This window comes from Hyalella azteca, unplaced genomic scaffold, assembly GCF_000764305.2.
Source record: "Hyalella azteca isolate HAZT.00-mixed unplaced genomic scaffold, Hazt_2.0.2 contig5529, whole genome shotgun sequence".
NCBI lineage: Eukaryota > Metazoa > Arthropoda > Malacostraca > Amphipoda > Hyalellidae > Hyalella > Hyalella azteca.
The window spans coordinates 91,585-118,842 of NW_025935717.1; the positions used below are offsets into that span (position 1 = coordinate 91,585).

The 27,258-nt window shown below is 38.7% G+C and overlaps 2 protein-coding genes across 2 annotated transcripts in view; one reads left to right on the forward strand and one right to left on the reverse strand.

Annotated features, from left to right (window-relative positions):
- Window positions 1-4,312, forward strand: part of LOC108677550 (glucose-6-phosphatase catalytic subunit 1) — a 4,785-nt gene extending 473 nt beyond the window's left edge. Inside the window, exons 2-7 of the mRNA XM_018165779.2 lie at window positions 1,861-2,064; window positions 2,490-2,687; window positions 2,931-3,064; window positions 3,206-3,323; window positions 3,468-3,644; window positions 3,973-4,312. Coding sequence (XP_018021268.1) covers window positions 1,861-2,064; window positions 2,490-2,687; window positions 2,931-3,064; window positions 3,206-3,323; window positions 3,468-3,644; window positions 3,973-4,225 — 1,084 coding nt within the window. The 3' untranslated portion in view covers window positions 4,226-4,312. The remainder of the gene's footprint in view (window positions 1-1,860; window positions 2,065-2,489; window positions 2,688-2,930; window positions 3,065-3,205; window positions 3,324-3,467; window positions 3,645-3,972) is intronic.
- A 52-nt stretch (window positions 4,313-4,364) lies between these two features.
- Window positions 4,365-27,076, reverse strand: LOC108677569. Its single transcript, XM_018165800.2, has 22 exons — window positions 27,053-27,076; window positions 26,507-26,614; window positions 23,864-24,025; window positions 23,285-23,533; window positions 22,788-23,055; window positions 22,273-22,364; window positions 21,530-21,751; window positions 20,330-20,737; window positions 19,839-19,979; window positions 18,703-18,810; window positions 16,496-16,657; window positions 15,664-15,783; window positions 15,168-15,413; window positions 14,545-14,677; window positions 14,098-14,229; window positions 13,571-13,737; window positions 12,030-12,203; window positions 11,550-11,817; window positions 11,197-11,288; window positions 10,714-10,935; window positions 9,124-9,531; window positions 4,365-8,774 (listed from the first exon to the last, which is right to left on the reverse strand). The coding sequence occupies exons 1-22, from the start codon at window positions 27,074-27,076 to the stop codon at window positions 8,553-8,555; spliced, it is 4,128 nt and encodes a 1,375-aa protein (XP_018021289.2). The 3' UTR covers window positions 4,365-8,552.
- Between the last annotated feature and the right edge of the window lie 182 nt (window positions 27,077-27,258).

The following is a 27,258-nucleotide window of genomic DNA, read 5'->3' on the forward strand; positions in this document are numbered from 1 at the left end:
AATTACCATTCTAAATCATGTTGTGCTGCATTGAACTTTTAAATGAAGTATAGATTTAAATGAGGAATCAAGCATGTACTGATACCATGGCAATGAAGTAGCTATTTGTGTAGAAGACTTTCTCATTTTGAATGAAAAAATTTCTGCAAACGTAGGATGAGAATAAATACATAGAATTCTTAAGAATAATATTATATGATGATCAGAAGAGAGAGCAGGATTCCTTCTGTTGATAGGTTTGGGTAAGTAATAAGTCCACAATGATCATATCAAGACTCAAACCTTGCACATGAGACGTTTGTAGAAAATAAACTCATTTAAATATGTGAATAATATACAAGTATTTCCAAATTTATTTCTGAATATTAAAATTGTGCCCTCCAATGTCTCCTAAGGATATGGTATAGCCAATAGCCTGTCTCTTATACACATCTAGATGTGTATAAGAGACAGTCTACGGACATCATTCCTACTAATTACTTGTCCTACATCTCCTCTGACTGTCCGTGAGCAGCCGGTGTTGTCTTGGCAGCTTGGAAGTGATTGACCTGATTATTAGCCTGTATTAATATAATATAACATAATATAGTGATGTCGGCGCTGAAGAGTAGGCCTGATGTGGCCTGTCGCCGATTCTTGAACTTTCCGTGACTTGTTCACAGAAGATCTAAAATCGTATCATTTGACCGGATTTTTTTCAGGACTGACGATAGTTTGAAATAGCTACTAGACTTCCACCGGGTTCGATATGGTGCTTGGAGAGATGATGCGTTGTTCAGGTGCAGTGAGTCTCATGACATTTTTGTGCTGCAGTAGGGTACTGAATTGTTTATTAACAATTCATCCTTGTATTAGTTCAACCATGGATTTTACCAGCAGAGCTTCAAACAAGAAATCAAAGTAAAACACTTGAAAGCAACTGGGAAGCGTACATGAAAAATAAAAATTTAGATTCATATACTAAATTTAAGCGAGTTATCATCAAAAAGTTGTCAATATCAAGATATGATCAAATTGTACAATAAGCAACTAATAAATTAGAAATTATATTATTTAAAAATTATTTCAAGTGAGTCCTAAGAAAAATAACTAGGTACGCTCTGCTATCAGAGTAATTAAACACATATAATTTGTTGGTGTCAGAGATAAATACAATACTATATAAATAGATAAAAAATATATATTTCGATAATAGAGTACCAGATCAAGGTTTAATTGATAGTTAGCTGATACTCCCTGAACTTTTGTCTCAGATTTAAACACCTTAGCCGCGACGTCATGTTGGTTAGTAAAGAGTCATGAACACCAAATTTTTGTCGAGTAAGAATAGTTGCAGTTAACGACATTTCTCTTACATTTCAAGGTCGTCATATTTTTATACCAAACCCTTTCGTTACTCAGCGTTTAGCGAAGAAAATGGAAGGGCTAGTACAGCTTGACATCAAACCTCAGGATAATATAGCCTACACGATGGCAACATCCTATATAGTCCACGGGAAATACAAGGTCACAGAAGGATTACTAGAAGTTGAAACGTGAACCAGCACCAGGGGCCACGGCTATAAAGTAAAAAAACTGCGTTGGAACACATCCACGCGACGACATTTCTTCCCGCTTCGCGTCATCGACATGTGGAACAGCCTCCCTGATAGCATCGTTGACGCTCCGAGTATGAACGCCTTCAAGAACAAACTAGACGCANAACGTTTAGCGTATTTTATGTATTTATATTGTGGAACAAGCGGGTACCTATTTAATTATATATAGAGCGTCAGTACATTTCTCACTCAACTGCTACAATAATACGCTGGCATTCGTATAGTGAACCGTTGATTTGTTTGACACAATTATTGTTCAAAGGTGGCTGGTAAACTACGCATATAAACTGCACCAAACTACTCACTACGCCTCCCCGGGCTTCTTGCTAACCATCGCTTGTCCGATCCTCTTCGCTCTGCAAGGCGCCGTGGTGAATAAGTCTGGCGTCACTGTGGACTCGGGAGTGGCCCATGCTGTGCTCTGGACTGTGCTCGTCGGCATACGATTCAACATCATCAAGCAATGGTATAATCAAATTCGTAAAATAAATAGTAGATAACTTAATTCAATTATGGTTTCATCAACATATTTATCAGGTTTCTTCTTCATTAATACGTTCGCCAGATAAGAAGGTTTCAGTAATGATGCTAAACATTGTGCGATGATCGTCAAACGAATTCTCGTTTACTGAAAACTGGTTTAGTTTACCGGCTCAGATTCTAAAGTATAGTACCTGAGCAGCTGAAACTATAATAGGCACATCTTTCACATCGACCACGTCAAATAATAAGTTTACAGCAATTGTATATAATAAACATTGTGCCATGATCGTTAAACGAACTTTTGCCTACTATAAACAGGCTCATTTTACCGATGCAGCTTCTAAAATCTAAAGTATCTTACCTCACTTCCCGAGACAATAAAGAGCACTTCTCGGGCATCAACCACAGGTCTCTCGGTGAGGACCGTCCGTTTTGGTGGGTGTCGGAATCGCCTCACTTCACGTGGCAACGTATCCCCGACTTACGCCAGTTTCCCGTCACTTGTTTGACCAGCCCCGCGGCTCCGCTCTTCAGCCTCTTGGCCGCGGGGGCTGGAATCGTGATCGTGAATGCCGCTGTGAAGCTCATAAAATCCATAGAGTTCAAGTAAGTGCGGTCGAGTTCGACCTTTAAATTACGACTCATGGTTTATGTTGAGTCAAAATCGATTTATTGTAACCTTGTTATAAAACATAAATTCGATGATTCGTATAAAGAACAGAATAAAATTGTTGTGGCGGAAGCCGCAAAGCTGTCAATTGAATGTTTTCACGGCAGAGCAAGAACCACTTAGTATACAACTCCGGTAAACTGTTCACATGATGTAAGAAAACGTCCAAATTTGTTCAGGAACGCAAGACAACGACGCTGGATTGTCATTGGCACGTGGCTGAGTTTCGGAGTGTTTGTCGGTTCGGTGGCTGAGGCAGAAATGTTGTTCTCGACGAATTTCCCCCATCAAGTTGCTATCTCGCTTGCCATTGGTGAGTTTTTGTGAAATATTTACCTTCTTTATAGAAATATTTAACACATATACGGCTCTATAGAAACATGTAAAAAATATATCCCTACACTCAACCGGAATTGGTAACTTCCGACGGCTAACATGTGGTTCTCATTTCCAGGTTTGTCTATAGGGTACGTTGCCACTCGCAGGAGTTTCTCAGGCGTCGCCAGCATCAAGAAAATCTTACTTGTAAACTTAGTCATCATGGCCCTCTGCTACTTGGCCATGTGGAGAGGGTGGGTGTAGGAATTACTTGAAGAATTATTCATTCTTAAGAACTCAACATTCAAACATGCTAGTAGAATAAGGTACCGTTGCACGACGGCCGAGCAATGCCCAGCTTAGGTTGTTCGATAATGTCTAGTCTTTCGTTTGAGCAGTGAAGCCATTGCTACATTCAACGATTACCAGAAACTGGTATTCAAATGGTGCCAAAGAAGAGAATGGATGCAGATTGACCCAAGTCCGCTCCTCGACTCATTCCTTTACACGGGTTACGCCATCGGAGCAGAACTCTTGAGAAAATCTTCCTATTACAAGCGTGTCAACAAACCCAAGTAAGTCGTAAGAAATGTTGAGTTAAAATTCATCTCGTTAGCGCTTCACATATTTATAGTATAGCAGAAGTGAAACAATTTGTCGCATCCCAATATGGCGAATCCCAGTTCCTCATCATTATGGACGTAAGTATTTACTATACTTTTCTTGGAGTTCCAAAACAACAGTCACAGTTCAATTCCCTATCCTAATATTTGTATTGATAATGCCTTCATTGACTATTCAACCATCGCAACGGCACCTTCGTGTTTTATCACTAGTACACTCACCTTATTATTGTCCCACGCATCTACAATGGCAGACTCGCAATCTAAATTAAATTTTCAGGTTCACATACAAGATGATAATTTCCCTCGTAATACTGAACCTCGGGGCTGCATTGGCAATAGCCCTGATTTTCGACGCCATTCCGAAGACTCTAAAGCAACCTCACGTCTACGCTTGGTACGCGGCCCAGCTTGTAGGGGGCATCCTGATCCCTTACAGCTACGGTGCTGTGGTACCGTATTTCGTGCAAAAAGTATCTGGAGTTCCACCTCTAAAAATTGTCAGGTGTCTGTTTCTGCGACCACCTGATTGATTTGTACTGAGGGTCTGGGTACTATTGTTCCAAGTGTGACTAAGGCAGGACAAGTGAAACACGATTAACGCTAGAACTATTATAATAAATAAGTGGCTCGGTGAGTACAGAAGGACGGGGATTGACAGGTACAGCACAAGTATGTGCCGGAGGAGCGGCTAGCAAGATGACGGCTAGGCAGTACCGCTACAACTGACGAGCGGTGCACTGCTCTGGCTATATATAGTCCTTAACAGGGATGACGTCACTAGGCGTGACTCTATCATGTGGGTACAGAACAAGCTATTAGATGGTGACGTATTATAACCTAGATGGTGATAGAAGATCACCGGACAAAATTAAATGTGCTCATTGTGTTTGAAAAGATTTTTACTACAAGCTAAGCTCATCTACTCTCATAAGAACCTACAGAAAGTGATTAACATTATTTCTGTCTTTTATCAGAATTGATACGGCGTTTTTTGATCATTAGAATGTGATTCACGTCGATGCAGGTTAGATTATCCGTCTAAGAATTGCAGCTTTGCCGTCACAAGGTGCAACAAGAAACCAACGTCCTCAAAACTAATTATACTTATAATAACGAATTTCAGGAATAAAGAGAGGAGAATAATTTTGGTGAATCAAAACACTGGACTTTAATGCCATTTGCAGATTATTATTTTCAGTAAAAACCCAAAAAATAACATGTCCAAACCGAAGAAAATAAAGAGGACCACTTTAGGCGTAAAGATGGAATGTGGCAGAAGCGACTGCCTTTGAAGTGCCGATCAAATTATAGCGGATCATTAAGATCACAGCGCACAAGAAAATATTCCTGGGTTCAGTTCAAGAACATACGTTAACACTAGTTAAGATAAGTTCAATTTTGGGAAGGAGGGCAATGTTGCCGGAAAAGTTCGTTATACGACACCGTAAAGAATATAAGTTTGTTGCAGAACAATAGGTCTAGGGGACGTAAAAAAACATGACGACCATTTTCTTGGCCGCGGAACGCAAATCACGGTACCGTTTGGAGTCGATACAACATGTAATCAACGCAGCATGTGCATTAATCTAAATTCTAGATTGCAAACAAGGAATAGGACAGAGAGCGCGAGAAAAGACGAGGGGTGCTCGGGAGCTACCTAATTAAAAGTGTTTAATAAGTCGGCCTTACAGCACGTTGTAAATTTCATAGTGCATTATTTTAAATTAAGAAATGAAAAAAGTTTAAAATCGTCTAGAAGAAACCATTCGGCACTTCTGCGCCTTACAATTCAACAATGGACGAGGTGTCTGTAAATAAATTCCTATTTTTGCAACTACTTCTATTAGGTTAAACAGCTTAGTTCTCAAAGAAAAAAAGACATTAACTCCAAACATTCTTATGAATAGGCACACTTCAGAATAATGATAATTCATTAATAAAACCCTTAAAATCCACTAGGGAATACGTATAAGGAAGTCAGTCCCAACATCATTAGTTCGTGATTGAGCGAATCTCAAGTAGCATGGCTTGCCGCCATTACCCTTACTCACACGGTTACCCCTCCATGTAGAATGTACGAACGAACCAATTGCCGACGCATGCCATGACAATCTAGTGACAAAGAATGGAAATACAACCGCAATGAGGCTTCAGTGATGGAAGCATGCCAAACGATATTTAATTAGTATTACCAAAAGAATGCAAGCAAGTAAACTAACATAAGTACACGCACACGGTGCGGAAAAGAAAAGATGAGAGCTGAATTGTGCACAAGCAATAATAGCAAATGCACACGCATGGTACAGCGCAGTTAAAGGCAGAATATAAAAAAAATATTTCCTTGAAAACAGATCAAGGGCAAATGCCATGTAATTAAAAATGCCGCCACTCTGACTCAGCGTTTACAACGTGAATAACAAATTTACTGCAGCTTAAAGTTACCTGCAGAAAATAATTAGAAACTGCTTTACCCATCGATGATCATTAAAAAAAAACTAGGATTAAAAAATACATGAACTAAATCGTGTGTCGCTTAGAACACGTGAAGAATAATATGATTTCATCAGCTACAAACAGAGGTTAAGGATGTTAGGTGGTACAGCTTTGTTCTCAATTCGCATTGGCACACTACTTCATTTCACCGAAATTGCGCTGCATAAAAAAAAGAAACGGCATCTCGAATAGCTCTACTTAACTACGGTAAATGTTCTAACCGTTTTACGAGAGAGCATTAAATCAAGCGCAAGTTGTACAGAAAACTACAAAACTCTTCAAAACACAATATACCTATGAGCGCGTTAACGCTTTTGCTTGGGGTCAAATAAATTTTTTGTTTGGAACAAAATGCAACCAAATCGTTGTAGGGTAGGATTTTCCTACCACAATTATGGCCAATGGGCGCAAATTCTCATCTCTACAGGCGTGATATAGAATACGCTCTTGAACTTTGCATACAGTTTCTTATAAACACAAAACCAAGTAACTAAACTACCTTGGTAGCTAATTCTACAGAATTGCAGGGATAAGAATCGTCCGCGTTAAGTTCCGGAAACGACAAAAATTGTTGACGCTTCGCCAGGTTTAGCGGAAGTCATCAGAAGCAAAGTGGAAAAGAGCAGTCAAGTGAGACTACAATGGAACATTAAAAAATAATCGTACATGTACGACTGCATACACAAGACCATCAAGTGCCACCGGACTGAAGGAATTGCAACATCAAAAGGATCTAATAAGGTTAAGATTACACCACCGGGGCACGATAATCCACTGAACAAAGGGAACTCTAAAAAGCTGTGGTTGTCTACGTTCTTATAAAAAGCGGAAATATCTACGACAGCCGAGTTCCCATTCCCTTGCTACGAGCACGATGCCCAACATGGGGTCCCCGAGAGAAGGGTGATCTAATACACTAAGCACAAAATACTTCAAAATATTGCAAAAAGGAGTTAAAAACATGAGTTCAAAACTGATTGGTGGCTTTGATTCCATGAGCCACAGCTAGAAGGAGTACCGAGTGTTCCAAAACTGTACCGTTAGCCTGTTAGCTCCCCTTCAGCAGGTAAAGTTGAAATTATTTGGAAATTTGGGATAAAATTCCAAACAAGAACCATTGTGATATTAAAAATTGGTCTGAGGCACTACAGGCCAGAGTCCAATGGACATACGAAAAGTCATAAAAAAATGTAGGAAACAGCAAAGTATAAGCTGGAACATACGAGGGTCTGAGCGTAAGTCATATATGAATTGTGATGGCTGAAGAGCATCAATCAACGGATGAACAGCAAACATCACATAAAAAATAATTTAACAACGTACTGGTCGAACTATGAAACACAACATTAATATCTTGAAGTTGTAATATAATGGTAAAAGAAAGCGTAGTGTAAAAAAAATTCGACCTTAATGCAAACATGAACGGCTAAGTACCTAATTGCAAATCTTGCAGATTAAAAATATTTCAGTATTTGCAATTAGCTGATATAACCTTCGTTTGCACACGCAGACCTCGTTTATTCAGAGAAATAACAGCTGGAGCATTGGGAAGACAATTGGTATTAATGAAAACTTGTCATCATTGGGACAACCTGAGGTGCATCGCCAGTACATCTCTGGTAGGTAACACACCAGGTATTGATTCTGGTAGGTATGTAAATTGCTCAAACCATGTAGTTGAAGGCAAAGGGAAAATGAAAGCAGGATTAATAGGCGCACAACATATCCATTCAACTTACATATAAAGAAAAATAACTACATGAAGTTTCGAGGAATATTAGTGAATAAATAATAATCATTCCGGAATAGAAAGAGGTTATAATAAGAAGCAAAAACGCCTTATGTTAAGAGCAGGCAAGCTCTGCCTCAGAGCTCGTACGGTAAAGAATTCTCGTAAATGAACGAGATTCAGATAGCGCAACACCAAACCACCACAGCTAATTGGGCTTCACCCGAACACTTTACTATCACTGAAATTAACTCATTTGAATTGGTTTTCACAAAAAAGGTCTTTAAAGTCTATGAAGTTCCTGATTATTAAACATTGACCACAGTCTTCGAAATACAAAAGATCAACTTTACATCGCTAAATCACATTGCTGACTTCACTGCAACCTAAAGGCGATAAGAGACCAAGGGGCTCTTCACAGAACTTGCTAGAAATTTATTTCATTCACTGATGGTAGTAGAAAATTAATGGAGATGACTAATAAATTCTCCCAGACAGGATTCAGCATAGGACAACATTGCTGGCGTAGGTGGCTCATGAAAAATTCCCAACGTGAAGACGCGTTGGTTTCCGTGCTAATTTTCAAGTTTCTGGTATGTTCCAAGGCATGAAGTTTCTAGTTAATTAATAAGTCTTCAGCCTTCTTCTTCTTCTTCGTCGTCATCTTCTTCGGTCTCTTGCAGCCACGTGAGCCACTGGTTGACTTGGAAGAGGGCTATGCCCTTGCCTGGGTAATTATCATTGACGTCCTCCTTCCAGGTGAGGAAGGCTTCTTCCTCGATGATCTCGAGGTCGTAGAGCGACACAAACCAACGCAGTAACATGCCCTTAGGGAAGTTGTTGGTGTACGTGAACACCTGCAAGAGAGTATATACTAAAAATACGAATTCGGACTTAGGGTTTCTTCAAAAATAATTGACACAAATTTATAAAGGAAACGCAAATAAACATTGATGCGAAGTATTGACATTTCCAGGTAATGAATATTTACTGAGACTACATGGTAAAAAAAATATTAAGGAAGAGTACAAGTCTGTGGCAGATCAATGCTGTCAACAAAATTAATCTTTTCGGTAAGGGCAAGTGAAGCAATACGGCATAAAGAATAAACGAGGCAATTGCTGGTCCTTGGCAGTGAACCAAACCAGGCTTTTATTTTGAAATTTAGAATTTTTTTAGAAAGCCTTAGCATTGACTATTGCTCACCTGCAATGCATAAATGGCATAAACTTGAAGATCATTATGGGAGTGCAGGAAAGCCTGCAGCACAGGCTTGAATCGTGCAAGCAACTCTTTTTCTTTCTCCGTAACTCCTTTTTCAGGGATGAGTGAGAGATCAGTGCCTGGAGCCATAGTAGTCTCGTGGGTGATGTGCTTCAGCAGCACCGTCACCAAAGCGTTGACAAACTCCGGTGCTGTGTGATGCTTTACGTCCAGAGTGTCTTTGATGTACTTGAAGAAGGCGTGCGGTGATGGCTCGTTTGCCAGAGCGGAGCTCAACTGCGACTGGATACGAAGCAAGGGGAACAAGAAACTAAGTTGACGGTCCTCAAGCAAGTCCGACAGCTGCTCCTTCGTACGCTCGCTCTCTGGTACAAGGTTGAGTAGGTTCACCTAATCACCTGTGATAACAGAGGGATACGAATTATGAAAACATTGGCATAAATTAGAACATAGAGATTAGAGAAAAAATTCAATATTGCACTACTGGGATCATCGTTAAGTCGTCACACAGATGCGAAGAATCTTGAACATACCCAACAGAGCTGTGCAGTCACAACAGCTTACACAAAAAACGATTTCATTGCGCTTCTCATCCTCAGTTTAACATTCATCATCTGTTAAAAGTATTGGGTTCTTGTCAAATTTTCTTTTTCAATAGTGCATGCAAGATTTTTCACTTATGGAAAAAGTGGATAATGATACTTCAACTAAGGGGTTAAAACGATAGTTCTAACCAAACATGCTGGTTTATGACCAGAAATAATATCCATAAGAATGCTGTGATCGTATTTTTACTCTGAAACACAGCGAGCTCGTCTCTACAATAGCTCGCTAAGCAGAAATGAAACATCTCCAGAAGACAAACGAAGTTAAATGAATCAAACATAAAATTTTACCACTAAACTGCACAGCTAAAATTCATACAATATAAAACCCTCTAATATATTGTTTCCAAGAGATTATGGAGGGGCTTGCCTGTGAGATTAATTATAAACTTCGTACTACAAAAATTTCCAAGAAGTTTATAGTTTTCATCAAACGAAATGATTAACTAAAATGCATAGTTCAGAATGTCTAATCCGTATGACCTGATTCTATGGATTAAAAATTTTTATGTATTTTCTCGAAAACAATAATGCAGATAATACCCACGTCAACTGCACCATCAAAACTTGGAGTTTTAATAGCTAGGGTTGATATTCAAGTACTAGCTGTCACGGCTTTCAAAAAATCTCGAGGACTGGTAATAACAATGGGAGTACAGGATAAAATTCAGGGCTAGTCTCACAAACCGTGTCGTTGAATAAGACGGCTTTCAAAAAATCTCGAGGACTGGTAGTAACAATAGGAGTATAGGATAAAATTCAAGGTTAGTCTCATAAACTGTGTCGTTGAATGACACGGCTTTCAAAAATATATCTCGAGGACTGGTAGTAACAATGGGAGTACAGGATAAAACTCAGGGTTAGTCTCACAAACTGTGTCGTTGAATGACACGGTTTTCAAAAATACCTCGAGAACTGGTAATACCCACGGGAGTACAGGATAAAATTCAGGGCAAGTCTCACAAACCTTTGAGTCGTTGAAGAGTTGCGTGAGTTTCGGTTTGCCCGCCAGCTTGTGAAGGTGCTGGAGGACGAGGAGGTAGAGCGGGAAGTGTTCGCCGGCCTGCATAGGATCGGCGAGTTCGGCCAGTGTGAAGGTGTTGAGCAGCACGAGCTGAGCCAAGACTTCTGCCAGCTGCCCTTTGCCGCGAGGACAGTCGCTGAGACCAGCTTCCACCTCAGACAGAACCTGCAACACAGAATTTGTACAGTTAAAGTCTATAAAACAACTCCACAATCGAAAATATTCAAACGAAATGATGAAGTTGATGTTGTGAAACCATTTACGTTCCCCAAAGATACAATTAGTGTAATATATGTGGAAAAAGTCATGAAATGTGAGTTAGTGACAATCGTCATATTCAAACAAAAACAAATCTAAATTAACTTCTAAAATAGAAATAATATAAGGTATCGTTACCTTAAAGCAGATAGTTATCTTGTAACTTACCTGCTTGAGGCCGTCCCACAATTTGTCCTGGGATATGAGATTCTCGGTGCGTAGCTGCACCAATAGCTGACTGCCAATTTCGCGTCCTCCTTCTACGTAAAGAAATTAAAGGAGGATTAAGACTTTAATAATAGCAGTTTCACATAAATATTGCTTTTGATCACAGAATAGAGATAGAAGGATAAATTTAACTTGACCATAGACAATTTTTCAGTGTAAATAAATGCTAGGAACACTTGCCATCCAGATTTATAATGATTAACGCTAGGAAAACCACCAGATTAAGAGATTGATAATGATTAATTCGAGAAACACCATCCAGAAAGAGAATGATTAATGCCTGGAACACTTACCATCCAGCTTGAGAATGGATGAGAAAAGTGCGTGAGCAGCGTCAGCGGCAAGCCGGTCAGGCAGTTTGATGTCCTTATAAGCCTGGCAAGCCTCTGAAACTTTGGTGCTTTGAGCAGCCTCGTCAGGCGAGGTGCCGTTGGTGACGCCGGCACTGCCAGGCGTGGCCTCCGTCGGCACAGACGAAGGAACGATTTTAGGGCTTCCACCACTAGTAAGTTTGTCAACAAGGCTTCGGACACGACGCATGTACTCTTCGCGCGTTGGGCCCTGTAAAAAATAGTAGTTAATGTTCACATCTAAGTCATTGAACGTTTTATGAGTGGCCGGCGTATATATTAGTATATATTTATTCACTATCAAAGCACTCATTGTAGATAGCTGTAAATTGAAACATCATGTTAAGTGCATCATGAAGCTCAGACTACAAATAAACATGCTTCTATAATAACTTCAATATCATGAAAAAATGAATAACCGACCTTTTCCTTCTTGTTCTTGTTGGTTTTCTCAGCAGGAATTTGCTTGATAACAAGCGGAGGATCCTTGTGCAGGATAGGAGCCATTGAGAGGGGCTTGGGGTTCGGGGGCTGCACGCTGGGATAATGCACCCCCAGCGGGGGGCGGTGCAGCTCAGGTTTGCTCTCGTTGAGAGGCTGTAAAAAATCATTGAAAAATGCTTATATTGAATAATTCAATAGGTTAAATAGTGTTTCAATAAAAAAATAATGCTAAATTCCAACAATGAGTGAATTTAATTGTGTGTTGAATAACTCAATATGCTATTGTGACTGTGTTCTTATAATAAGAAATAATGGTTAATTCCAACAATCATGTGCCTTCAATTGCGTATTTCAATAATAATAAATAATACTAGTTCTATCGCGTTCACTCATCTATTTAAGACTGAAGAAGTGAGAATGGTCTCTTTTTCTAGCGCCTCAAAAAGAAGAGCCCCACTTATTTATATTTTACTAAGACATGTAAACAATGAAAACAAAATACATTTTTGCTGTTTATATCGAGACAAAAAATGTGCTTTATTTTTCAAAATTCTGAGTTCTAATTTCCATGGTCATGTAGCACTTACAAAAATGATTGAATGAATGAAGTCAAGCATTTATGTTGACTAATATCACGAGAAATTTACTAAACTAAACTGATATGATTGACTAAACTAATATGTTGACTAATATCACAAATTTAAACGATTTGTATCATGAAGATAATGATTGATTACGGTTTAGACAAAAGAACACCCGGGTAGAGACGATAGTGAAAAATAGAACATAGTTTTTGCAATGCAAGCAAGTTACCAGCAGACTGGGCTGCTCGAGACTACTTGGCAACAATGATATCAAGTGTTAGCATCTTACTTCTTTGCAATATGTAAAATAAATTAGTAAATACTAATACAAGACACTATAAAGAACACTAATAACAGTTCATTTTCAAGTCCCTATCAGCTCCCGATGTAGTCTCGTTTGACGTAACTAGCTTTATTAATTTCAACATTTTGGTGCAGAGGACGATTTGATTTCTTCGTTTCCGAAGATTATTGAAAAGCTTTTGAACAGCCAACACGCATGGTATAGGTAGTTGTGAACAGTAGTTGAACGGATGATTGTGTAGAGAATCGTTTTAGCTGAAAGATGTGAGAGAGAGATCAGAGAAACTTAAAACAGAAAGAAACGCTCGATTAAGACTCAGCGATCGAGCAATAATATGCAAGAAACTCTAAGAAAGTAAATTAATAAGAAAATCAGTTTCAAGGAAACGGAAAAATGAAAACAAACAAGAATTTGTGCAAAAAAATAGCAAGATTTATATATAAGAAATCGTGAGGAACTTGGAGCCAATAACAGAGTAAAAAAAATTACGTGTCCACAGTTGAAAAAGAGGAAACAGGGAAATCAGGAAGAAGATTGAATGAATAAAAGAGAAATAAGTGTAAAGTACATGAAATCTTGAAGAATGAATGTCAATGTTTGAGTAAGAAAGAATGAAAGAATTGATGGCTCACAGTTGAAGACAGGGCGCTCTGAGGCAGGAGGCCAGGAATCTTGGGCTTGAGCGACATGTTGTGAGCTGAGGCAGGTCGCAGTGACAGCTCGCCGTGGTGTAGGTCGCTGCGGTCACCACCCACACCACCGCCACCACCTCCACCCATTCCACCACCTGCGTTGCCAGCTGTAAAACACAAACACTCGTCATCTAGAATTTATTTAGTTGTTTGTTCAAGAGCTTCATTTGAAATGAATGGGATGAGATTTCAAAAGCAACATAAGAAAGGAAAGCAAAAAAACCAAAAAGAAAAAAAGAACAAAGAAAAAAAAAATCAATTGAACTAACTCCTCAATCGCCCAAAAAAAAGGCTCAAAAAAAAACCAAACAAAGTTTCCTAAGCCCTAAAATCCTGGGAAAACTAAGGCTTAAACCAAACAAAGAAATAGAGAAAACGAAAAACAAATAAAAAAAAAAAAACGAAAATAAATAAATAATCCAACCCTGCTAACCGATCGGATGAATGAAGTAACGTGTATAACTCACCCATGACACCACCAGGTCCTCCAGGCCCAGAGCCTCCCACAACGCCACTAGGGGCGCCCATGGGGCCTCCCCCACCAGCCTGGTTGCTCACAAACATCTTCTTGAAGCGTGGGGGCAGATCCGAGGCGGTGTCTGGAAAATTGGAAACACGTTTCATGATAGCGATGCTGAGTGAATTATGTAAATATATGAATGAATGAATTGAATGGTGACATGAAAAAATTATTGACGCAGACATCTTCATTGCCAATAAAAATCTTTTGTACATGCGTCTTTGATGACATCTCCATAACTACTGCAGCAGCACTCATCAGTTTTCAGTTGAACAAGTAATTTAATTAAATGTCCCAAATAAATAATATCAAACTTAGGTCTGTTATACTATGAACACTCACAATTAAATAGCTAAATTCAAGTACATACTAAACGCTACAGATGCAAACTAACTGTTATCGTAGCCTCCACGCCCACCGCCCCCTGATGGAGGGCCGCCGCCCTGGTGGTGCTGGTTGTTGTTCATGTATCGGTTGTAGTTATTAGTGAAGTGCTTGTTCTGGTAGTAGCTGTTGTTCGGCACGTACTGCAATATAAGCAACAAATTACCGAGAGAGCACTATCAACTTCACATTTGTACATATTTCCGCTTCATTTTTTTCTTCAATGAAGTGATATGGGATACTTCATGCAGACATGTGCGCTATTAATAGATTCATAATAAGTTCTCATTGATACTTGAATATTAACATATAAATTAAGAAATTGGAAAATGACTGAAGGAGTCCTTAAACTTCATTTCCAGATGAACGCCATTACAAAGACAAAGTGACAGGACAAGGCGCAAAGTCAAATGCAAACCTCGACATAGAGGACAACATTATCGTTGGAAGGGACAACATAGAGACAACATTTTCATGGGAAGGGACAACATAGAGGACAACATCATCATGGGAAGGGACATCATTATGAAAGGAGACAATATAGACAACATTATCATGGGAAGGGATATCATTATGATAAGAGACAACATAAACAGCAACATTATCGTGGTAATTTGAAAAGTAGCAACTCACGCCGCCCTGAATGCCTCCTTGCATGTGGTGTCTGTTGCTACGTCCACCGTTGTAGCCACCATCTCCACCACGTCCGTGTCCCGGTCCCCCAAGACCCATCGGGACCCCAAACCCGTTGGGCTCGTCCCCAAACGGCGTGAATTTGTCAGGCTGCGATGAGATGACACCGGGGCCCGTGCCCAACGATGCTGCGCCTCCCATGGGCATCCCAAACACGTCCTCCATGCCCGTGCGGGACATGCCCGTCTGAGGTTGTTAGAAGTTGTCAATTATTTGTGAAACAAATTACGGACATAAAAATTTAATCCTAGATTATTAAAATATCAATTGCCTTCGGCACACCATTACTAACATCTCAAGGATGTGAAAATCTCAATGAACCGTGCACACGAACCTTATCGTTAGCAGTAGAAAACCCAACCCGCTAAGGCTGCTAAGACAGGTGAGGCAGCAAATTAAACACGACACAAACGGCAGCGTTTAGAAAATACTTTACCTGAGGGAAGAACGTTGGCATGGTGGTTGAGAGAGGTGACATCATGCCCGAGTAGTGGTGGGTACTTGCTGACGGGGGAGGGATGTAAATGCCCAAATCGCGGGCAGCCTGTTCTCGTACCTAAAATTAACAGAAATCTTTAAAAAATTATTAAAATAAATTCAAAATTGAAAAACAATAATTACTGAAACTAACGACTAATCATTACACAATTCAGTCAATTATTCATCACCTACAAGAGGCGGAAGGTCTCAGATGTCCAGCCCGCTGAAGCTGGCTCAAAAGAAGCAGCGTTAGCATCTCAAAGAGACGAGGTGACAAGGAGGGACACGTGAAAAGCAACAGAAACGAAGACACTCGAACAAGAGGTCGCATACACGGGACGTCGGCCGCCCGCACGAGAGAGACAGAGAAGGGAAATGTAAGGAATCCTGCCTACACACTAACTTGACCCCACAACTGAGACCTACAGTCAGACACCGCGAGCTCAACGGTGGGGCGCTCAGGAACAATCCCCCTAGGAACGCGAAATCCCATAGGACTTTAGACGAGCACAGACACCCGTCAGAAGTCCCCCCTGAGGGGGATATGTAATGCCAAATTCCTACTAATACTTCAAAAATGAAAAGTTTTAGTACGAACTGTCCCATATCGCTATTAACGTGATTAAAATTCTTTATGACAAAATACAATATAAAAAATACATACAAGTTCAATTTGAGTCAAGTATCTTCAACATGAGGGAAGGATTCTGCACAATTTGCATCAAAGATCTTTGACACGAGGTTATCATTAGGCCAGGATAACTAATTATATGCGACTGCTCACTAACTTCAGTAATGGTTCTTGGGCCGTCAAACTGAGCTATCTTGCGCGGCTGCCAGCCAGCTTTGCGCAGGTCAATGATGTCCTGCAGCATGAAGCGGGTGCGTAGGTTCAGTTCCGGTCGCACGCTTAGACGACGGATCCGGTTGAAGTATTGATCCATCAAATTCTGAAATGTACGGCATATCCATCAAATTCTGAAATGTACGGCATATCCATCAAATGCTGAAGTGTTCAACAATCAGATTCTGAAATCTGCAGCATATCAATCATATTCTGAAGCGTTCAACCATCAAATTCTGAAATCTGCAGCTTGTCCATCAAATTCTGAAGCGTTCAACCATCAAATTCTGAAATCTGCAGCTTGTCCATCAAATTCTGAAGCGTTCAACCATCAAATTCTGAAATCTGCAGCTTGTCCATCAAATTCTGAAGCGTTCAACCATCAAATTCTGAAATCTGCAGCATGTCAATCAAATTCTGTAACGTTCACCAACACAACTCAGTTGCAGTGACGGTCTTTATAGAGGTAGTGAGAAAAAATATAACTCAGTACTCTCTGCAAGGAGCGACGGAGAGCACATTTTCTCAAAATCGACGAAAACGTGAAGTCAAGGACAGACGGACGGACGGCTTGACGAGCACAATAGGGCATTTTTACATAAATGAGAAAATGCGCTAAAAAGGACCAATTCTAAAATTATGCATCAACTAATCCAACAAATGCTCGTTCTCAAGTCCATAATTATTGACAAGATGAAAAGAGCATCAGCAGAAGAAAGTAACAGAATATATTTATGAGAGAATAGCCCCGAGTATAACCACTAACCTAACCAGTGTAATTATGTTGAGAAAAATTCTTAAGAACATTTAGAGTATTCTCCAGAAGAGCTTGTCGAATTGTTGGTGAACGAGTGTATTATTTCGACGTGCATTAAGGATGCAGTGAAGAATACAAGGAAATTTACCTGATGCTACTGAGGAAAAAAAATCTAACTGTGATCATTTTAATATTCCAATGCAATGAGGTAAGAAAGACTTTATTAAATCATGAAATGGTTCCATTTTACTACTGTTAATTTTGATAAATTGGGCAAATATTGGAAATTGTGGACTCGCGACCTCTTATGCTACATTTGAAAAGCAAATTTATGTTACACTTACTCCCAGCCAAAAAATCTTAGGATGAAGCCACGATTACGAAATGTTGAAAAGGTGTGTGTAACAGGCTGATTAATAGAAGTATAAAACTTTAGGATTTGGATACATAGTGTGGCGCCGAAATATTCCCATGAGGGAGTTTCTGGAGTGAGCTTGTTTGGCCAAAATGCTACTCATTGCGTCTGTGCCTTAAAAGTGAATTGCTTCCTTCCTTATCATCTGCAATGATTTCTTTTCGAGACATGGTATTTCACTTGATTAAAATGAAACTAAGCTTCTTAGGGAAAAAATGCCGTATAAAGTTTGTTCATCAACTCAATAATTAGCACGCCACTGAATGATTCAGATTTTATACTCGCATTATCCTAGTGTTGCAATATGGTACCAGATGGTATCTTTTATGATAAAAGCAAAACTTTTTTTTTTCGAGCATGAACAATGTACATGCATCCTTAAGGCTAAATAATATCAATTTCTAACAAATCCAACAGCTTTTATTCTCAGAGGGAATGGGTTAAACGAGTATTTTTCTCATCATCAAATGTTTCATTGTTTCAACTTTTCATGTGAAACTAATAACAGATCTTTTTATATTTATACCTTCATGTTACTTTGTGAAATTATTGGTACATAATACAACTTTAATGACATTATGTATAATATTTCAGATATATTCAATACAGCTGCAGGCATCTACTACTAACGAAACTATTGTTCCATCAGCTAACTCTTCCATGCCAGTTTGTAGTTGAGGTTGTAGTTTGTTCTCTCATTCTGATGCAAAGTCAAGCAAACTTTCCCGATTCAATCAATTAACATTATCAGTCAAATAGTAAACTTTGTCTTCAGTAGGTCAATTTCTTATATGAACGAGTCAAAAATTATAATGCCATGTATTTAAGTCGAATGACAAAAAAAAAAAAATGAAATTATTTTCGACAATATTTGCGATCTAAATTTTAAATCTATTTTCATGTCAATTAATAATCAATACAAGCACAAAATCTAGAAAATAAAGAAGAAAAAGTGCATTGAGAAGAAGGCAAGACTGACCTGGGCTTCAGGAATGTCAAGGATCTTGCCGCTGGTTCGCATTATCTGGCAGAGACACTCCAGATCCTCAGCCAGGTCTGTATTTGGTCCACGGGTCTTCTCCAGCAACTGTACCAGTAAATGGAACATTAATTCCTTATAGTATTATACATGAAATATCACATTATTATAGTTTCCTATCCTTATAAAACATATTTGCAATATTAACTTCTCAAGTCATCTAAGGATTTTAACATGGACTTCATAGTAATAGGAATTTTCGTTGATAATCTGTGCAATTCAAGTAATGTCATATTTGGCACTACAGAAATTGTTCTTCATGTAATACAGGGTTAATGGATCAGTTGAAGCTTGTATTTTGTGATAAAGGAGTGGCAGCACCTACACCCATATTTCTTCATATGGTATGAATATTTCATTTCATTTAAATAGCTTAATTTTGCTCGTTAACCTCATAATAATCAAAATTAGATTTTCGGTTTGAAGGTTTTACTTCATGAAAAGTAAAGTTCGTTCGAATTTACTTTGTACTAAGAGAATATTTATGGTTACTTCAATAATTATAGTAAAGCTGCACGTGATTGTGGCCCACTCAAGTTTATAAACAAATTAATGCAAGTGAGCACTAGAAACTAAGTGCACATTGGGACCAAACGACTGCACAGTCAGACCGAAGGAATTTATGCACGTGAAAACTGCACTAAAAAATTTAGTAGGTTGACCCGAAATCTCATTGCTTTGTAAGAGAACAGCCATCTCACTTTAATGAAGCAAGCAAGTAAGGCTGCCAGGAAGTCAGGCTGCCAGCAAGTCAGGCTGTTAGCAAGTCAGGCTGTTAGCAAGTCAGGCTGCCAGCAAGCCAGGCTGCCAGCAAGCCAGACTGCCAGCAAGTCAGGCTGCCAGCAAGTCAGACTGCCAGCAAGTCAGACTGCCAGCAAGTCAAGCTGCCAGAAAGCCAGGCTGCCAGCAAGCCAGACAATCATTATTCAACTCCTCAATACAGAGGTAGAAGATGCACATAACCAAGTGCACATTTAGACTGAAGGACTAGGTGCATATAGACAATTCATGCAAGAATTAAGTTCACGCCACCGCAACCCACCGCGCTGCACATAATAAAGCAAGCAAGTTATTACAATGCCCTTGCCTGGGTAATTATCATTGACGTCCTCCTTCCAGGTGAGGAAGGCTTCTTCCTCGATGATCTCGAGGTCGTAGAGCGACACAAACCAACGCAGTAACATGCCCTTAGGGAAGTTGTTGGTGTACGTGAACACCTGCAAGAGAGTATATACTAAAAATACGAATTCGGACTTAGGGTTTCTTCAAAAATAATTGACACAAATTTATGAAGGAAACGCAAATAAACATTGATGCGAAGTATTGACATTTCCAGGTAATGAATATTTACTGAGACTACATGGTAAAAAAAATATTAAGGAAGAGTACAAGTCTGTGGCAGATCAATGCTATCAACAAAATTAATCTTTTCGGTAAGGGCAAGTGAAGCAATACGGCATAAAGAATAAACGAGGCAATTGCTGGTCCTTGGCAGTGAACCAAATCAGGCTTTTAATTTGAACAATTAGAATTTTTTTAGAAAGCCTTAGCATTGACCATTGCTTACCTGCAATGCATAAATGGCATAAACTTGAAGATCATGATGGGAGTGCAGGAAAGCCTGCAGCACAGGCTTGAATCGTGCAAGCAACTCTTTTTCTTTCTCCGCAACTCCTTTTTCAGGGATGAGTGAGAGATCAGTGCCTGGAGCCATAGTAGTCTCGTGAGTGATATGCTTCAGCAGCACCGTCACCAGAGCGTTGACAAACTCCGGTGCTGTGTGATGCTTCACGTCCAGAGTGTCTTTGATGTACTTGAAGAAGGCGTGTGGTGATGGCTCGTTTGCTAGAGCAGCGCTCAACTGCGACTGGATACGAAGCAAGGGGAACAAGAAACTAAGTTGTCGGTCCTCAAGCAAGTCCGACAGCTGCTCCTTCGTACGCTCGCTCTCTGGTACAAGGTTGAGTAGGTTCACCTGTGATAACAGAGGGATACGAATTATGAAAACATTGGCATAAATTAGAACATAGGGGAAAACATTCCATATTGCACTACTGGGATCATCAAAAATTCCATATTGCACTTCTGGAATGAGAAGAATCTTGAACAAACCCAACAGAGCTGTGCAGACATTACAGCTTACACTAAAAAAGAACGATTTCATTGCGCTTCTCACTCTCAGTTTAACATTCATCATCCGTTAAAAGCATTGGGGTTATGTTAAATTTTCCATTTCAATAAATTTTATGCTAGATTTTCCCACTTGAGTGTAAAATTATACTTGAACTAAGGGATTAAAACAGTAGTTTCTACAAAACATGCTGCTTTATGACCAAGAATAAAATCCACAAGAATGTAATGCATCTAATCCTTATGACCTGATACTATGGACTAAAAATGTGTATGTACTTTCTCGAAAACAATTGGACAGATAATACCCATGTCTACTGCACCATTAAACCTTGGAGCTACAATAGCTAGGGTTGGAATTCACGTACTCGCTGACACGGCTGTCAAAAAAATCTCTAAGACTGGTAATACCTTGCGAAAGTAAAGGATAAAATTCAGGTCTAGTCTCACAAACCGTGTCGTTGAATGACACGACTTTCAAAAAATCTCGAGGACTGATAGTAACAATGGGAGTACAGGATAAAATTCAGGCTAGTCTCACAAACCTTGTCGTTGAATGACACGGCCTTCAAAAAATCTTTAGGATTGGTAATACCAATGGGAGTACAGGATAAAATTCTGGGCTAGTCTCACAAACCTTGGAGTCGTTGAAGAGTTGCGTGAGTTTCGGTTTGCCTGCCAGCTTGTGAAGGTGCTGGAGGACGAGGAGGTAGAGCGGGAAGTGTTCACCAGCCTGCATAGGATCGGCGAGTTCGGACAGGGTGAAGGTGTTGAGCAGCACGAGCTGAGCCAAGACTTCCGCTAGCTGCCCTTTGCCGCGAGGACAGTCGCTGAGACCAGCTTCCACCTCAGACAGAACCTGCAGCACAGAATTTGTACAATTGAAGTCATCAAAACAACTACACAATCGAAAACATTTGAATGAAGTTCAATGATGTGAATATTTACGTTCCCACGATACAATTGGTGTAATAAATGCGGAAAGGTCATGAAATATGGGTTAGTGACAATCGTCATTTTCAACCGAAAAAAATCTAAGTTAACTCCTAAAATAGAAATAACAAAAAATGTGGTGAACAGTTACCTTGAAGCAGATAGTTACAGTGGGGGGAAATAAATATTCGTACACTTGAAAAATCGTATTTTAATGTATGTAAGTACACAAACTTAACAGGAAAAGTGATTTAAATTATGTATAGAGACGCATAGTATTCAAAAATACTATCAAAAGAAATTAAATNCAAGTATTTTTGAATACTATGCGTCTCTATACATAATTTAAATCACTTTTCCTGTTAAGTTTGTGTACTTACATACATTAAAATACGATTTTTCAAGTGTACGAATATTTATTTCCCCCCACTGTATCTTGTAACTTACCTGCTTGAGGCCGTCCCACAATTTGTCCTGGGATATGAGATTCTCGGTACGTAGTTGCACCAATAGCTGACTGCCAATTTCACGTCCTCCTTCTACGTAAAGAAATGAAAGGAGGATTAAAACTTTTCTAAAAATAGGCGAAATCATTAAGAGCTGATACATTTCTGCTCACTAGTTGTATTTGTTGCAATAGGTTCAATTTATTATCATATCATTTTGCTAATAATAGCAGTTTCACACAATCAACTACTGTTTCTGATGACAGAATAGAGATATAAGGATAAATTTAACTTGACCATAGACAATTTTTCATTGTAAATAAGTGCTAGGAACACTTGCCATCCATCTTGGGAAAGATTAACGCGGGAAAAACATCCAGATTGATAATGATTAACGTTAGAAAAACCACCAGATTAAGAATGATTAATGTTAGGACCATTTACCATACAGATTGATAATGAATAATTCTACAAACAACATCTAGATTGGGAATGATTAATGCCTGGAACACTTACCATCCAGCTTGAGAATGGATGAGAAAAGAGCGTGAGCAGCGTCAGCGGCAAGTCGGTCAGGCAGTTTGATGTCCTTATAAGCCTGGCAAGCCTCTGCAACTTTGGTGTTTTGAGCAGCCTCGTCAGGTGGGGTGCCGTTGGTGACGCCGGCACTACCAGGCGTGGCCTCCGTCGGCACGGACGGAGGAACAATTTTAGGGCTTCCTCCACTTGTAAGTTTGTCAACAAGGCTTCGGACACGACGCATGTACTCTTCGCGCGTTGGGCCCTGTAAAAAATAGTAGTAAACGTTCAAATTGAAGTCATTGAACGTTTCATGAGTGGCATTCAATCTTGTTCAACATAACAAATTCTCCATCAAGCACTAATTGTGGATAACCGTAAATTGAAACATTATGTTAAGTGCATTATGAAGATCAGACTATAAATAAAACATGATTCAACAACATAATAACTATTAAATAACATAAATAAAATGAAAAAAGTTAATAACCCACTTTTTCCTTCTTGTTCTTGTTGGTTTTCTCAGCAGGAATTTGCTTGATAACAAGCGGAGGATCCTTGTGCAGGATAGGAGCCATTGAGAGGGGCTTAACACAAACGGCAGCGTTTAGAAAATACTTTACCTGAGGGAAGAACGTTGGCATGGTGGTTGAGAGAGGTGACATCATGCCCGAGTAGTGGTGGGTGCTTGCTGACGGGGGAGGGATGTAAATGCCCAAATCGCGGGCAGCCTGTTCTCGTACCTAAAATTACCAGTAATTTCAAATAATGATTATAATAAATTCAAAATTGAAAAACAATAATTACTGAAACTGGCGACTAATCATTACACAATTCAGACTTAAAATAATTCTCAGCTACCCTTCTGATAGCATTAAATGCCAAATTCCTACCAATACTACAGAAATGAAAAATTTCAGTACCAACTGTCCCATATCGCCATAGCGTGATTAGATTTCTTTGTGGCAAAATACAATACAAAAAATACATACAAGTTCAATTTGAGTCAAGAATCTTTGACACGAGGTTATCATTAGGCAAGTATAATCAACTATACATGATTGCTCACTAACTTCAGTAATGGTTCTTGGGCCGTCAAACTGAGCTATCTTGCGCGGCTGCCAGCCAGCTTTGCGCAGGTCAATGATGTCCTGCAGCATGAAGCGGGTGCGTAGGTTCAGTTCCGGTCGCACGCTTAGACGACGGATCCGGTTGAAGTATTGATCCATCAAATTCTGAAATGTATGGCATATCCTTCAAATGCTGAAGTGTTCAACCATCAAATTCTGGAATCTGCAGCATATCAATCAAATTCTGTAACGTTCACCAACAGAACTCAGTTGCAGTGACGGTCTTTATAGAGGTAGTGAAAAAAAATATAACTCAGTATACTCTCTGCAAGGAGCGACAGAGAGCACATTTTCTCGAAATCGACGAAAACGTGAAATCACGGACAGACGGACGGACGGCCATGGCGAGCACAATAGGGCATTTTTACATAAATGAGAGCGCTGAAAAGGATAGGTATATTCTAAAATTTTGCATCTACTAATTCAACAAATGCTTGTTCTAAAGTCCATAATTATTGATAAGATGAAAAGATCATCATCGGAAGAAAGTAATAGAATATATTTAGGAGAGAATGGAGCCCCGAGTATAACCACTAAACTAACCAGTGTAATTATGTTGAGAAAAATTCTTCAGAATATTTGGAGTATTCTCCAGAAGAGCTTGTCGAATTGTTAGTGAAGTAAGTGAACGAGTGTATTATATTGCCGTGCATCAAGGATGAAATGGCCAAGTGAACAATACAAGGAAATTGACCTGATGCTACTGAGGAAAAATAATATACGCTTAAAAATTACTATTTAGCCCTTTACGCCCTGGCGTGACGAATTCGTCACACAGAAAAAAACATCGGTTTTCCAACAATTTCACGTTTTCTGTCATTTTTTCGAAAAATTCACAGGAATAAAAAAAGTCTTAGATTTATTTTTTACATATGTGTACCAAGTTTCAAAGTTATCTGTCATTAATTGATTCATGCATTGCCTCTGACTTCACACACGTGTGCAAAATTTCAGATCAATTAGACAGGTAAAAGTGTGTCAAATATCAGTTATAAGATTTGTAGCTGACAAAATTATTTTTTCAATTTTTTTAATATTGAAAAAAAATTTAATTTTTAAAATCATTTATTTTGACATTTGATTCATGCATTGTTTCCAACTTTACACAAGTGTGCAAAATTTCAGATCGATAGGATAAGTAGAAGTGTGTTAAATTTTTATTACAAGATTTGTGGCAGACAAACAAACAAACAAACAACAAGAAGTGAAGTTAAAGAGAAGTGTTGTAAAAACTAACAGTGATCATTAAAATATTCCAACGAAGCAGTTTCCAATGCAATGAGGCAAGAAAGACTTGATTACATCATGAAATGGTTCCATTTTACTGCTGTTAATTTTGATAAATCGGGCAGGCAAATATTGGAAATTGTGGACTCGCGACCTCTTGTGCAACATTTGAAAAGCAAATTTATGTTACACTTAGTTCTAGACAAAAAATCTCAGGATGAAGCAACGATTATGAAATGTTGAAAACGTGGGCGTAAAAGGCTAATTAATACTAGTACAAATAAGTCTTTAGGATTTGGATACATAGTGTGGCGCCAAAATATTCCCATCAGGGAGTTTCTGGGGTGAGCATTATTGGCCAAAATGCTCCTCATTGCGTCTGTGGCTTAGGAGTGAATTGCTTCCTTCCTTATCATCTGCAATGATTTCTTTTCGAGACATGGTATTTCAATTGATTAAAATGAAACTAAGCTTCTTTGGGAAAAAATGCCATAAAAAGTTTGTTCATCAACTCAATAATTAGCACGGCACCGAATAATTCAGATGTTGTACTCGCATTACCCTAGTGTTACAATATGGTACCAGATCGTATCTTTTATGATAAAAACAAAAAAAAAATTATGAGCATAAACAATGTAAATGCATCATTAAGACTATATAATATCAATTTTGAACAAATAAAAATTTTTTTTTCGAATGTAATGGGTTAAATGAAATTTTTCTCCTCATCAACTGTTTCAACTTTTCATGTAAAACTACTAACAGATCTCTATATATTTCCACATTCATGTTACTTTCTTTGTGTAATATAGGTACACAACACAACTGGAATGAGATTATGTTGGAAGATTAGTACAACTATACTAACGAAACTCCTGTACCAACAGCTAACTCTTCCATGCCAGTTTGTAGTACGTAGAGGTTTTAATTTGTTCTCATATTTTGACTGATGCACAGGCAAGTTTTCCCAATTCAAAAAATCAAAATTATCAGTCGAGTAGTGAACTTCTTCTACAGTAGGACAATTTATTATATGAACTAATCAAAAATTATAAGCCCATGTATTTACGTCAAATAATAAAGAAAATAAATTATTTTTGAGAAACTTTGCGATGTAAACTTTTTAAATCTATTTTCATGTCAATTAATAATCAATACACGCAAAAAATTAGGAAAATAAAGAAGAAAAAGTATAACTCAGTACTCACTGCAGTGAGTGACAGAGAGCGCATTTTCTCGTCGACGAAAACTTGAGGTCACGGACGGACGAACAGGCGGACATGGCGAGCACAATAGTGCATTTTTCCCATAAATGAGAAAATGTGCTAAAAAGTGCATTGAGATGAAGGCAAGACTGACCTGGGCTTCAGGAATGTCAAGGATCTTGCCGCTGGTTCGCATTATCTGGCAGAGACACTCCAGATCCTCAGCCAGGTCTGAATTTGGTCCACGGGTCTTCTCCAGCAACTGTACCAGTAAATGGAACATTAATTCCTTATAGTATTATACATGAAATATCATATTATTATTGTTTCCTATCATTATAAATCGTATTTGCAATATAAACTTCTCAAGTCATCTAAGGACTTTAACATGGGCTTTGTAGTAATAGGAGTTTTCATTGATAAATAATCTGCGCAATTCAAGTAATGTCACATTTGCTACAGAAATTGTTCTTTATGTAATACAGGGTTAACGGATCAGTTGAAGCTTGTATTTTGTGCTAAGGTAGTGGCAGCACCTACACGCATATTTCATTATTAAGGTATGAATATTTCATTTCGTTTAAATAGCTTGATTTTGCTTGTTAACCTAATAATAATTCAAATTAGATTTTGGATTTTAAAGTTCTATTTCATGCAAAATTCATAAACAAACATTTATGATGCGAGATCATTGGCAGACTGGGTACTTAGGTCGTAATAACATTATACCGAATAAAAATCACAGAAAAAAACAGTATTTGGCCAAGTTCGAACTTACGTTGTACCAAGAGAATATTTATTGTTACTTCAATAATTATAGTAAAGCTGCACGAAGTTGTGGCCCACACAAGTTTATAAACAAATTAGTGCACACAAGCACTACAAAAATAGTGCACATTGGGACCA

Excerpts from the sequence above, each read along its gene's own strand:
- LOC108677569 (XM_018165800.2), bottom strand. The coding sequence starts at position 27,076 with ATGTTATTACGACCTAAGTACCCA. Across the intron at positions 21,752-22,272 it reads TGTGGGACGGCCTCAAGCAG|GTTCTGTCTGAGGTGGAAGC; the intron begins GTAAGTTACAAG and ends TCTGTGCTGCAG. Across the intron at positions 18,811-19,838 it reads ATTACCCAGGCAAGGGCATT|TTGCTGGAGAAGACCCGTGG; the intron begins GTAATAACTTGC and ends TTACTGGTACAG.